This window comes from Arctopsyche grandis, chromosome 11, assembly GCF_051622035.1.
Source record: "Arctopsyche grandis isolate Sample6627 chromosome 11, ASM5162203v2, whole genome shotgun sequence".
In the NCBI taxonomy this organism is placed as follows: Eukaryota; Metazoa; Arthropoda; class Insecta; order Trichoptera; family Hydropsychidae; genus Arctopsyche; species Arctopsyche grandis.
Genome location: NC_135365.1, coordinates 16,026,100 through 16,040,704, shown reverse-complemented (window position 1 = coordinate 16,040,704; position 14,605 = coordinate 16,026,100). Strand labels below are relative to the sequence as shown.

General features: G+C 32.6%; 1 protein-coding gene across 1 annotated transcript; it reads left to right on the top strand.

Moving 5' to 3' along the window:
• The first annotated feature begins 3,959 nt into the window (after window positions 1-3,959).
• LOC143918586 (sodium channel protein Nach-like) lies at window positions 3,960-11,216 on the top strand. Its single transcript, XM_077440526.1, has 8 exons — window positions 3,960-4,078; window positions 4,692-4,982; window positions 6,593-6,710; window positions 6,798-6,973; window positions 7,060-7,214; window positions 7,287-7,413; window positions 7,478-7,581; window positions 11,059-11,216. The coding sequence occupies exons 1-8, from the start codon at window positions 3,960-3,962 to the stop codon at window positions 11,214-11,216; spliced, it is 1,248 nt and encodes a 415-aa protein (XP_077296652.1).
• Window positions 11,217-14,605: the final 3,389 nt, after the last annotated feature.

Genomic DNA, 14,605 nt, shown 5'->3' with positions numbered 1-14,605 from the left:
TTTGGGACCTTGCTACAGTTTCAGGCAGTGTCAGTAAAAGCATAGCAACCCAAATGTTTGGATATAATTCTTATAAATTATACTGTTTTATAAAATTTAATACAATAATTGGATTAATTTAACCTTGAACTTTATTTGAAAGAATGGCTTTTAAATTGATAAGTTCATTGCATATGAGATTTTGAATTCCCGGTGAGCTTAATTTGAAGATCGGCTCTTTCCAGTAGATTGTTTACAATATACAAAAAACCCCACATCTTAGAATATTCGTTAACTGTTCGAATCTAAGATAATTTTTTGAGGAATATAATTGCACGTAATCATTTAGAATCTTCCAGCGATATATTGAAGCTGAAAATAGTGTAAACAATCTTTGGAGAATATCGAAAAAAGCTTGCGATGTTACAGAAAATTTCGCAGCGTCCTATAGCACAAGATTTAAATTGTGGCTGCCACAGGGAAACGTTAGTTATAATACAGAAGGGAATACGCCTTCACCCAATTAATAGAATTTGCCGAGTAAAAATGTTTGAGTTTAGAAAGTAGAGGCGCCTTTGGCGCTCTAATCTATAATAGTTTTAATTTTAAAGCGCCTTTGGTGCATTGAGCGGCGCCTCAACTTATTTGGCGCCCTCGGGCGCCACCGACCCAGCCCCCCCTAAAACTGGCACTGGTGATTCCCATTATTATTAATAACTGGTTGTTTTACCCGGCTTCGCTCAGTATTTGTAATATAAACAGCTTAAACATGGTGAATCTAATAGTAAATATTTATTTGTTTTTTTATTAAATTTTTTTAAACCGAAAAAATATTCGAATCGTTGTCATATTCCCAACCAAAAATATATACATACTTACATACATACAAAGTATCTTTCGAAATTATATATTTATATATCTTTCCACAATTTGGCCAACTTTTCGATGCCTTTTTTATAAAAATTTAGTTCATATGATTTAAAAAAGGCATCTAGGTGTTTTCGGAGACGATTTTTTTATATCGAAGCAAATGTTCTATACTTCGAAACAAATGATAATCCGATGGTGCAAAGGGTCTATTTCTCAACCCCAGTAACAATTCTTCTTAAAAACGGATCGGGTTCATACCTGCTCAGTAATAAAGAAAATATGGTCACTCATTGACCCACGGCATACCATTCAAAAAGTAGCTTATTGCAGCGATTATTTTATTGGCCACTAAGTTACCCAAAAGTAACATAAGACATACATAAATGTATCATTCATAGATCTATTTAAATTTTAAATTTTATTTATCATTAAATTCATACTATTTTCTAAATGCACACTATTCCTAAATTTAGGGGGGGGGGCGAGTGTCCCCCCCATTCCCCCCTCAAATGACGTCCCTGCAAGGACAGCTAATGTCTAGAGATAATTCCTTAATTGTTTTTCGTAGATCTGATTCCACTAGTGATTTCAACACTTCGTTATGGACTTTTTGAGGTCTGCCTGATTTCGGCATGTCTTTTAAATTTCTTTCATCATTTTTAAATTGCTTGAACCAACGTTGACATTTACAAACTTTCAAAAAAACCCCGTAAGTTTCACAAACGCTATTAGTGATTTCTTTGGATTTTAAACCCTTATCAAACAAAAACAACAAAACACGCCGCAATTGCATCTCGTCGATCTCCGGTCGTGACATTTTTTCTATGGGTGAAAATAAAAGAAATGAAATGAAAACCGAAACAAGATAAACGGAGCTTCAAAATAATACCAATATTGACGTACTTATTCAACGGCAACCAAGAGCAAACTGACTTCAAAAGAACGTACAAAAAAAAACAAAAAAGTTACAAGTAAACCCCAATGCGCCTTGCTGGCCAATTATAAACAATGCAACATCTTGATTACACAATTCGCTGAATTACGGGATACTGAAAAACTCGCAATTAATGAGACATCTATGAATTTTAAACTTGTATATAATTTTTTATTATACATTAATCATACTCAAATAGTCGTGACATAGTAGGTGGCATGGTTTTTAGCCAATTTAATAGAGGAACCGTTTCAACAATGAAATCAGAAAAATTGGCAAACTTTGATAGGAAACGATTGACCTGGGGTCACAAATATCCAAGTCTGACCAGCAGCATTACATATATACTCAAAATAAATTCTTTTCAATCGAGATCAACTCACGGGATCAATCCCGCCGCCTCTCGAAGCTAGACAAAAGCCCAGCCATGCTTGTAAATATTCAAATGGCCAGTATTTTAATTAATGTCGGTAATTTTGTAAATCAGTTTTCAGCCAACAAGATGGCCAGTAAAATATTATTTAATGAAAAGCTTTAAAAATCAAAAATTAGTTTGATATTAATGTCCAAGTATGTACATACATATATACATATTATAGATAAGTACATATGTACAAAAAAGGTCTAATTATGTTTTATTTTGGTGATAAATAATATACACAGTAAATGAATTTTTATTTCAAATTTTTTAGATTTATTGATGGGGGATGTAAATAAGAAATGTGCATGCGGTTTTGATATTTTTAATGGTTTGGTAATCAGAATACATTCTGATGATCTTTATAGTTTTTATTCATCATAAATAAAATGAGAACCAAAAATGAACTTTCTTGAAATTTCCAAATTTAAAAATTATGTGATAAGTTTTGTTGAATTTATTTAAAAAATTGATATGCCATTTTTGTAACTACATTACCCATATGTATGAACATATACTAAATATAATAGTATAGCAGCATGATAATTAGAGGTAGGACCGGAAGCGCGCCGTCTATTATTCCATTATTGTAAATGCTTTGTAAAAAAGGTTCGGTAAACCTTTAACAATGCATTTACAATATGTGAACAATGAACAGCGCGCTCTGGGTCCGCTCTTTAATGATAATATTTTACCATTTTTTATACTTTCAACTCAACAGAAAGTTGATATGAAGAATGAAAAGGATACAAAACCATGTACAGTTTAGGTACACAAAGCAGGAATTTCCTTTTATATTTGTCAATATTAATCGTAACTTTACAATCAAACCGGCAGCGTATTCAAGACACTAAAGTACGGTGAAAATTTTGTGAATTACAAAATGCTCTTCTGCGCTTCTAATTGAATAACGCGCAGATTCCAAAATAAATGAGTTCGTAACGAGATTTTCAGAATTCCGCAGAAAATTCTCGACGAACATTTTTGCATTGAAATTGCTAGCGAATTCACTTAAAATGTTTTCCTCGGCCGATCTGATACGAGGCTACTAAATTTTGGAATGCCCACACGAGCACTTAAGAACCATTGAAACATTTCCAAGTTACGTCACTTCCGGTCATTTTCCGACCCTAACGAATTTTCATCACTGATTGTAAAACGATACGGAACCATTGCAAAAGTGATAAGCAACCGGTAATCTAATGTATGTAGGTACCTAGCAGCCTACCGGTAATTTACACACATACATCATTTATAAATGTTGGTCAAATGACTAAAGTTAGTCGAAAGTGCGGCACGGGACGCGTATGTGGACTCCAACGTTGAGAGGCACCGCAGGGATTGCCAATACCGAGTTCGTAGATGCATATGTAATTTGTACGATCTTATTATTTCGATGATTTGGCGTACCGCAGTATCTAAAACTACCGCAGTAAAAAAACACATGCCACGTACCTCTGTGTGTCTTTACCTTATTGTATTTTTTGGAGGAAAGAAAATATAATATTTGAGATAAAAATAGTAAAAAATTATTCACGTCTATCTAATTTCCGTTTTAAACAAAAATGAGGTAAACATTTGAAAGAAAAAGGTTGTCTTTCGCTTCATTAATAATGAATTGATTGAAATTTTCAAAAAGCGGAAATTGTCGATTGAGAGGAAGTGGCGAGTTGACGCCTCCATCCGCCAAGATTAACTATGCCAACTTCCTGTCGAGGGTTTGTAAATAGTCATCATTCGGTTGTCGAAGTCGGGAAAATGAGTACGAAGCCGACTTCGGTCATATTGAAAGCAGCTAAAAAAACATGGCGAGACTACGCCAACGAATCGTCAGTTCACGGATTGAAATATGCTGTTGGAAGGCGAATGTTGGACAGGTAATTGCTGGAAAGTATAATCATCGGACATGTATTGATTTTATGAAACATCATGGCCAATTCCAGATGGATCTGGATATTCATACCGTTTCTATCCGCAATCGGAGCATCGATAATGATGGTCATCATGTATCGTTCGTATTTTGAAGAGCCGACGAGAGCAATATACCAAAGTCACTACGCACCTTTGAAGCTGTTCGACTTTCCAGGTGTTACCATATGTCCACCCAGGAAATTCACCAAAATATACATAGAAAGTACAGTTGCCAGTATGTATGTATCATATATATATATACTAAACATTAATGGTACAAACCAACAGACGAACATCTTACGTACATCTTGTAGGGCGTCTTTAACCACTTCATCGCCGTGCGCCCACAGATGGGCGCTTGAGCTAGGTTCGGAATCGCCACGCGCCCACCTACACATATGTACATAGTCGCTACAACTTAAATTAAGCAAAAATTGATTTCGGTTTCTTTACAACGACTTATATGGTCGACATCTATATATGTACTATGAGAGTGCCCGACGCGTGTGCATAGGATGTTCAGCTGATAGTTCGTTTCTTATGTGATGTGTAATATCGTCTCATTATTTTTTTCATCAGGAAATTGCCCCCGAACGTGACAGCTAAAGAAGTGGAACGTTTGATACCATTTTTATTGGGTTTTAGTATGCCTGTGTCGGTAAATCGTGACCTAACTCCAATGGAAAAATTTTTGACATTCAACGAATTGACACCTTCTGCTATTATCAGATTGTTGCTGCCCAAGTGTAATAAATTTTTGATTAGGTGTAAATGGCAAGGCACAAGCATGCCTTGCAATGATTTGTTTAAAAGGTCCAAGACTAAAGATGGATACTGTTGTTCTTTTAACTACAACACGGATTATAGAGAGTGAGTTAATTTAATACATAATATGTTTGGTTTGGTGATTATTCCGCATAAAGCGTGTGCGAGATCGTTTTGTTACTAAAATCTCGATCACTAAGCATTTGGCATCCGAAAATCCCATCAATCAAGAGCTATCCACGCCAACTATCATTCTAACAAGAAATCGATTGCCAGATATTCCGTATTTGCGATTTTCGTGGTAACGATGGTCGTGTGTGTGAAACAATACGTTTACCGTTTGGTTTAACGAGGAGAATGAAAGTCGAGTATGTGGGTGGCGAATGTAGCTAATGTAAGACCCGGGCCACACCGAGCAACTTTGTCGGCCGACTAATCCCGCTACTAGAAAAAATGTATAGAAATGTGAGAGACCAAGAAGTTGACGGATGTGCCACGCCCCATCTAAGAGCCGGGCCACACCGAGCGACTTGCGAGCAACTTAATCGGCCGACTTGTCACGACACCAGAAAAAATGTATAGAAACGTGAGTGACCAAGAAGTTGATGGGGATGGCACGCCTTGCATACATTGGTCTGGTCGCCTTCAACCAAGTCGCTTGAAAGTCGCTTGGTGTGGCCCAAGTCTTAGGGTAGAATATATGACTTGAAGATTGGATAAAATATGGGAGATGTTGAAATAGTCCAAAAGGAAGACCAAATGTGAGTTGGGTTGACGAAACGAGAAAAGTTTACAAATGCATTTTTAGTCATAGTCATTGGTGTAGTAGGGCGGGCGCGGGTACTTATTTTTTGAGCCGGAGCGCGCCCCTTTACTTTTATGTTTCCAATATTTTAATAACACATAATTTTATTTCCTGCAAATTAATTTTTTCAAGTGCTGCGGAAATTCGCGCTACGCTCCTTCGCTCAACTTACATATGCCATTTACAATTTTAAAAACAACCTTATTAAAATTACACTGGGTTTATCGTCGTCTCCAACATATGTACATCTATACTTCCTTGATCTACAACTGGCTGTACGCAGTCTCCACTTACATAGACGCACATATACCTATGTATGTATATGTATAACTTCTGTAGATATTTTATTCAAAATTTCAAAAGACAAGTTTCAATAATTGTAATAGAACAAGGAAAAATTGTTTAGTTTTTTTTTTCAAATCTTTCATGGAACTTCAGCATGAATCCGACGCTTTTTTATACGTTTTTTGAAGAAAAATTTGCGCCCACCCTGCCTTTTTTATCGTACATTATATCTTTATATCTTAATATATAATTTCGAAAGAGACTTTGTATGTTTGTTTGTTTGATTCGTAAAATCCGTGACGTTCAATTTAATAAAAAAACAATTTAATATTCAAATAAATTTAAATAAAATAAAACTCATCAAATAAATTTAATAAAACGTTTACTTTAAGATTGGTCATGTTTAAGCGGCTTATATTACAAACACCGAGCGAAGCCTAGTAAATAATAAATTTATTAAAACAACCCTTTATTTTATCCAATAGTTATTCATAAGGATCATTCATATATCCAATAGATACACAAGTTCAGCGTTCCAGCATTTCTTTATTTTAGCACTATATCACTGGTCACAGTTGTTTAATTGTATGTACATATGTATGAAGTTGGAATATTGTTTTTGTAGTCCAAACTTTGAATCCATGACTTCTCCTTACTTTGGTCCTGGAATGGGATTGAGCTACGTTGTTGATACTATGGGAATGTACAACAAGCAAGTATATCACGTTATGGATTCCTTTAAGGTCATACATATGTGAATTATGTAATTTGATTTCAATATTATATTCATATTTAGTCTAATACTGTAATGGCGATCGATGATTTTTCAGATTGTGTTGCATTTGAGCAATGCATACGCTGGTCGTTTTACCAACGAAATGGTGATGCCGTTGAAGAGTGAGTTGCAAATAGCTCTGTATCCGGTGAAGATCGTTATTGGCGGGCAGGCTCAAAAGCTCACTCCCGAGGGTAGGAAATGCTACAATTTGGACGAATTCCCATTGAAGTAATGCAATTCGATTGAGAAAATTCTCGATTCATCTCCATTGGGTCCTTTCGTCGCGTGAAATCACCCGTCTCTTTGTGTTTCAGGCATTTTGCGTCTTATCGGAAAAACGATTGCTTGGTCGAGTGCGAAATTGAGAAGAACGTTGACAGGTGCGGTTGTCAATCTTACATTTATCCGAGGAACGAAGAGGACATCCTTTGCAACGCTACCAGAATCAACTGTCTCAAACATCATTTCAGTAGGTACCTATTTCAAATTTCGTTTAGAAAATTTGCATTTATTTCATCGATGATTAATTTTTGTGTTTTAGGAGAAGTGACGAGCGTGACGTGGGGTGACAATTGTACGTGTCCAGAACAGTGTAATCAAAATATAACCGATATGGTTATACACACTACAGATCTTGACACTACACACTTCAATTTGGACCCTTTTTAGTGAGTGGCATTTAATAAAGTGTCTATATTTTGAATTTGTTGCTAACATATTCATCTTTTTCAGCAATCTTTTGACTGAAAATCAATCGGTCATACACGTTTATTATGGAAGTCAATTTGGAACTATAGTAAAGAAAGCTATCATTGCCTATTGGGTCGATTTAGTTTGTAAGTATTACATACATACATATATTGAATGATTGCATAAGTTCGTGCCCGAGTTTTACAAATGGCAATAAACGATTTAGAATGGTAAACAGGTACGAATTTATGCCATAATCTAATAAATACATAAATATGTACGTATAAATGCACCATACCGTTCGATCAATAAAACTTAAACTTTGAGTAAGTTTTTGGGTACGATGGATTATTTTTTTGTCAGATAGGATCATTCAAATAATTTAAAACTACTCCGAAGAACATTTGAAATATGATTTTAAAGACCTGTTGAGACATTCGAGCTGGAAAATACATTCAATGTTGTTACGTTTAACCAGTTAATTGCCACTCGCGAAATAGTTGATCTTGTACGCAATTTTTTATTATCTTTAAAATCTATAAATTTTAACAATTTATAGGAAGCCTGGAAATTAGGTTGACGTTAATAAAAAAATTCGGGTGTGACCAACCCATGACTTTATCTATGTATTTGAGGAATATAAGAAGGTTACAAAACAAAATTCGATATTGAACTAATAACTATGATAGCGATACAAATTGAGCGCAAATATATGCAAATACTTGCACAAGACAAAATTTCTACTTCCGGTTGGCGGATTTTGTTCAAATTTTTTTAATTATTTAAAATCAGTATAATTATTATACACATTTAATATCAAGAGGATAAAAATAATTTAAAAGGTCAAAATAAAATAATGAAATATTGTTTTTAAAAAAAATACTACTTCCGGTTTACGAATTCTGACCAAAACGTTACCAAATCTAAGTTAGTACATAAACAACACAAATATAAATTTTCAGCTTAATACGTTCAGGGGCGTGGACAGGATCCAGGCGACAACATTTTTGACCTTTCTAATAGGAGAAAATCCCACTTCCGGTTCATTAAATTTGATGGTTTTATTTTTTATTTTTACTTAAAATCAATATCTCTATTGTACACAATAAATCTCAAGACGCTTAAAATAATTTAAAAGGTCAAAATAAAATAATGAAAAAATAATAATGAAATATTGTTTTTAAAAAAAATACTACTTCCGGTTTACGAATTCTGACCAAAACGTTACCAAATCTAAGGTAGTACATAAACAACACAAATATAAATTTTCAGCTTAATACGTTCAGGGGCGTGGACAGGATCCAGGCGACAACATTTTTGACCTTTCTAATAGGAGAAAATCCCACTTCCGGTTCATTAAATTTGATGGTTTTATTTTTTATTTTTACTTAAAATCAATATCTCTATTATACACAATAAATATCAAGAAGCTTAAAATAATTTAAAAGGTCAAAATAAAATAATGAAAAAATAATGAAATATTGTTTTTAAAAAAAATACTACTTCCGGTTTACGAATTCTGACCAAAACGTTACCAAATCTAAGTTAGTACATAAACAACACAAATATAAATTTTCAGCTTAATACGTTCAGGGGTGTGGACAGGATCCAGGCGACAACATTTTTGACCTTCCTTCCGGATGCTTCCGGAAGGGAAAAAATCCCACTTCCGGTTTATTAAATTTAGTGATTTTTTTTTATTTTAATCACATTGATACAAGAATTATACTTGAATTTTTTCGTGAAGACCACACATGTTTAAGGGGTCGAAAAAAATAGTGGAAGACAAATCGAACAAGAGTAAACTGCCACTTCCGGTTGACGGACGCTTACCAAATTTTATACATAACTTGGTATTGAGCTTAAACTGATTGATATGAAATTTCAGTTCGATAAATCAAAAGCCTTTTGAGAAAAACATAAAAAACCTCGATTCTCTAAAGTAAAAGTACTACTTCCGGTTCAGATAAAAAGATTTAAAAAATATAAAATTATAAAAATTATTATTTCTAGTACATGTAAAAAAAAATCAGTCTGATTCAGTTAGTAGTTTGGGAGAAAATCGAATTCAAAAACTTAAAAAAAAGAGGACACCTATAAGGGGAGGTACCATTTCCGGTCAACTTGAAAATTTGAAAAAAATTTACGTAGTGTCTATAAAAATTTCATTAACCGATAATGATTTTAAATAATTAAAAAAATTTGAACAAAATCCGCCAACCGGAAGTAGAAATTTTGTCTTGTGCAAGTATTTGCATATATTTGCGCTCAATTTGTATCGCTATCATAGTTATTAGTTCAATATCGAATTTTGTTTTGTAAACTTCTTATATTCCTCAAATACATAGATAATGTCATGGGGTCACACCCGAATTTTTTTTTTTTTGTAATACCTGTTTTGATATTTATTATACCGGTTCTAGTATTTATAATACCGAAATACCGGTATTGATATTTTGTCCGGTATTGAAAACCTTACTTGACACACATAGTTCGAGGCTCCCAGAAGTTTGGTGTGATCTTCTATACATACGCGTGACATGTCTCATGATGTTTGAGGGCTTATGAACGTTTCAGATTTCTTGGTATAGTTGATTAAAACATCTGCTGCGTGTTTGTAAAAAGAATCCTGAAAAATTCAAATTATCGATTTTTTAATTTACCAAATTCGTCCATAGATGGTGTTTGTAAATCAATTAAACATTAAATATTGTACGTTTCGTAAAATTAGTCGATGCAACTCGTCCGTGAAACGTTAATTGCATCGACTTACATATTTTGCTAGCGTAGAAGCCAAGTTTATGCACGACTCGCGGGTGAGTCACTGACGTACAAAGTGACAAAAACGGCTGGTTTTTCACGATTGGTTTTTAAGGGATTCTAATATAAAAGTTTACATTGTGATACAAGAAGATGTACTATAAAATGCAGAAGCTATGTACATATATTTAAAAATACCAACCATGTCTTAGAATTTCAATTATTCGCAGAGAATTTTCTCTTATGTGGTATTTTTAAGAGTACGAGTGAAACAGCACATTTTTTTTAATTTGATTGATTTTTATATACATACGTAGTAAGTACATGTGTCGCTATTTATAAGTATTAAGTATTATTTTGTTAAACATTGATTGATTTGTATATTACTTGATGGATATTTATACATGGTTTGGATTTTGAAGTGTTTCATAGAACTTTCTGAAAGAAAATGTTCAAAAATTTTTAATGGGTGATTCGAAGCTGTAATAAAACAATGTAGAAAAAAACGAAAAGTTACTCGTTTATAAGACAAAGTAAAAATTAAATTTATCTTTGACTCACTTAAGGAAGTGAGTGCTGGGAGAGAAGAATTTATAGGGTGAGGGTTTCGGACGAAGGAAAGAAAAGCAAGAAAGAAAACATAAAAGAAAAGACAAGATTGCGTAAAATTCAGTTTGACAGGACCCAACAAGTGGCAAACTGGGGCCGGCAAATTAAAGGTGATAGCCACGAGGAGATCGTAATGAGATCGTTTAACTGGAATGAACGTTTGCTTCGTTGTGTGAATAATTTAGCATCGTGTATCCTTTGTATGTTTACTTATCAATAATTGGTTTTTCAGTATACGTTTTTAATTCTTTCAGCATCGTTTGGAGGAGTATTCAACTTGTTCCTTGGATGCAGTTTCTTGAGCGTGTTGGAAGTTTTATATTTTTTTCTTGTAAAATTTCCTCAAAACTATTTTAAATCATTGAACAATACGCGGAAAATCGACGTGAAACCTTTCACAGAACCGAAATAATTTCGTCCACGTTTATCATCTAATACTACTAGCAGCACTTACATTAGCTAGCTTCAGTAAGTTGATTTATTGGATAATATATTCATTTATATATATTAATTTATTGTATATATTGGGTTAAAAAGAAAGATTTTCAGTGTCTAAATTTCGTTGGAAAAGTTCCTCGGGATTGCGTGCTTGGAGAGTTACAGTACTTGTCGTCCGTACATCAATTACGAGCACTCCTGAATGATTAAAGTCGGCCATAGCTGAAGTAATTTATAATTTATATAGATGTGCAAAAGATAGAAGACAGTGTGAGCCAGAAAATGAGAGTATTTAGGTCGGTTTACGGTTTAAATTGGCGATTTTTTAGCGCCGAGACAAAGGAAGAGACGAAAAATGACAGGATAAGGAAACCGAAGCGAGTGACATTAATCCATCGTCATTTTTCAAGTGCATTAAAGATAATCGAAATATGTACATCTCATTTATTAAATTGTTCGTTCGATATTCTAAGCAAGGACTTCGATTATGATTCGTTGGATAGTTTCTCGCAAATTCATTGCATCGAATTTGTTGAAGTTTAAAAATATATTTACCTATACATGTACATTTGTAGATGTATGTTTAATACTTACGATACTTATGTGTAAAATGTTTGGCCATAGATGTCATGTAAGATAAAAATTGGTGTATACCTGAATAAATAAAAAACTTCAATTTCATTTTAATGCATTCAAATATATGGATGTACATATGTACCAAAATGACAAATTTATAATTTTAGTTATTTTTTTTAACGCTTTTTGTCATATTTTGCAGTCAGATTTATATCTCAATGTGCTAACTAAGATCACATTCGTACTATAATATTTAATTTTAAGAAAACAGTTAATTGTAATTGGATTAAATCAAATTTCCTTATACAGTTTCTTTGTATATATTCTGATGTATGAGTGAAATATAATTTCTCAAAGCTTTTCATTATGCAGGCATCATCAAAAGATTCTCCAACAAAATAAGGTCAAATTATTTTTATAATTTTTAGGTATAATTGCATATATAATAATATGTAAATATGGGATATTTTAAGGCAAATACACACAGAGAGGTACGCGGAAAACTTTTTTTTTTAATTTTTTTTCCTCGTGCAAAAAAAAAACGCTAGCACACTTTAGATGTTCTGTTGCGTCCTTGGCAAAACTCACACCTGGAGTGCTTTCGGTGATATTTTATTATTTTTTCCGACATAAGTTTGACAGTGAACCATAATGGGGGGGGAAATGTAAGATAAGCTTGTCGAAATAATAAGATCGTTCGAATTAATGAAGATTGACCTCTCATTGTTAGAGTTCTTACCATTAATGATGTTTTTTTTAGATCTGTGCATAAAGGTTAAATGGATAGCGTAGGATTGATTTAATGTGGGATCAAATGATACACAAATAATGACACTACATATGTATGTATATTACTAAAACATTTTGTATATTTTGAAAAGTATATTTCGTTTCTAATAAAATAAACATATATCACTATGCGTAATAGAAAATAATTGAAATATTCACAATATAATGTAACAAAATGCGACCCCCTCCGTCCCCCGAACACATTCCCATTCGCAACAATTAATGGCCACATTTACATAATAATATCACTCAATCGACGAAACAATCGTAATCATAATAAAACAACAATAAAAACATGTTAAAAAAATCAACAAATCAACACAGCAACATTTAGCTGCTTAATTGCAACACTGATATGATTATCCACGTACAATTTTTAAATATACATTTTTGGATGTTATCTTACATACGGTTCGTATCGATAATATTGTCTTTTGGAATGTTAAACATTGTGCTTATAATCGATACCAAAAATATATCATAGAAAATTACGATGATACTTAGTTTAGTTATAGTGTTTTTTTTTTCCATTTTTGATATGTAAGAAGACCTGTGTATACGATGCAGAAGCGAAAATATGTTTATGGTAACTGTGAGCATACAAAAGGGCTCTATTCGAATAATCACAGTTAGCTAACATAGTGAAGTTTTGTGATTTAATTGAACGTTAATTATAAATAAATTGCATATTTTGGAAAATCGTTGAAAATTAATGCAAATATAATGTATGGAAAATTTCTAGTGAGAAGATTTAAGTTTAATCTACATATGTATGTATGTATGTATGTATGTATATTTTCTAAATAACTATTGATCAGTCACAAAAATGTCAAATTACAATAACAATTCATATGTACAATTAAAAACTTTATAAATGTTTATTATTTGTAGCGATTAACGCTTAAGCTTTTTCATGTAATTATAATAATATTGATCATAATAAAATTTACATACATCATAGTTTTATAAGTCAATAGATTTTATGATAATAATTTATAATTCGCTTACAGTAGAATCTATTAAGAATGCACATACAAATCACTATTACTCTAAATCCTAATTTAATTATATTTATTATTGGAAATTCTGCCTTAGCCCCTAATACACAATACATTTATGAACATATTGTTTTATTGTCTTCATCATACTTACATACATAGCTTATGTTTTAACAGTTTGCATTTGGTACTTGCATACAATTTTAAGCATCATACTTATAATTATGTACAAATTAAAATATATATTACACAATTACGTGGGAGAGTATATAAACATACATAATAAGTAGACAAGCTCATAAGATACCACATAAGAAAATACCGAATTTGAGATTCAAACTAAAAAAAGCTACATCTTTTTTTAACACATTTTTCAATTCATATAACTAAGCTGATTTGTGAGTGTTTTTGTATTTTTATAGCCATTGATTCTTTATATTTAATTTGATATAATATTATATATGCACTTATTTATAGCACTTATTCTATTTACGTATACAGTATGTTCGAGCAATAATGTAAACGCAATTTGTATATTGGAATAAGAAAAAAAAAAAGATGCATGCATGTGTATATGTATAATTTCTTTTGGCGCGTAAGTGAGGTATATGTACATATATATGTATATGTATATTACTGCAGATTGACATTGAAAGCTAGGACAGACCTGTTTCTAGAACTGTCAGTTTGGGAAACGTATGGTAAATTGGATTCAAGTCTCTCGGTAATGCATTCAGAACAAATAACGTTTGACGTGATGCTATTATTACACCTACATACATACATTCAGTGTTATGAGTTGACTTATCACAATTACAGCGCCATTACGGCGGTTGTAATTAAATAGTAGGGATTTGAAATGTGTTTACATCTTGCTCGAATGCTGTACGTGTATTCTTTGTTAAGACTTCTTTGTATTAAAAAATATTTTGCTATCTAAAAATAAAAACAGGTCACCTAGCCTAACTAAGCATTTTCTTAAAATAGATCATATGAAGGT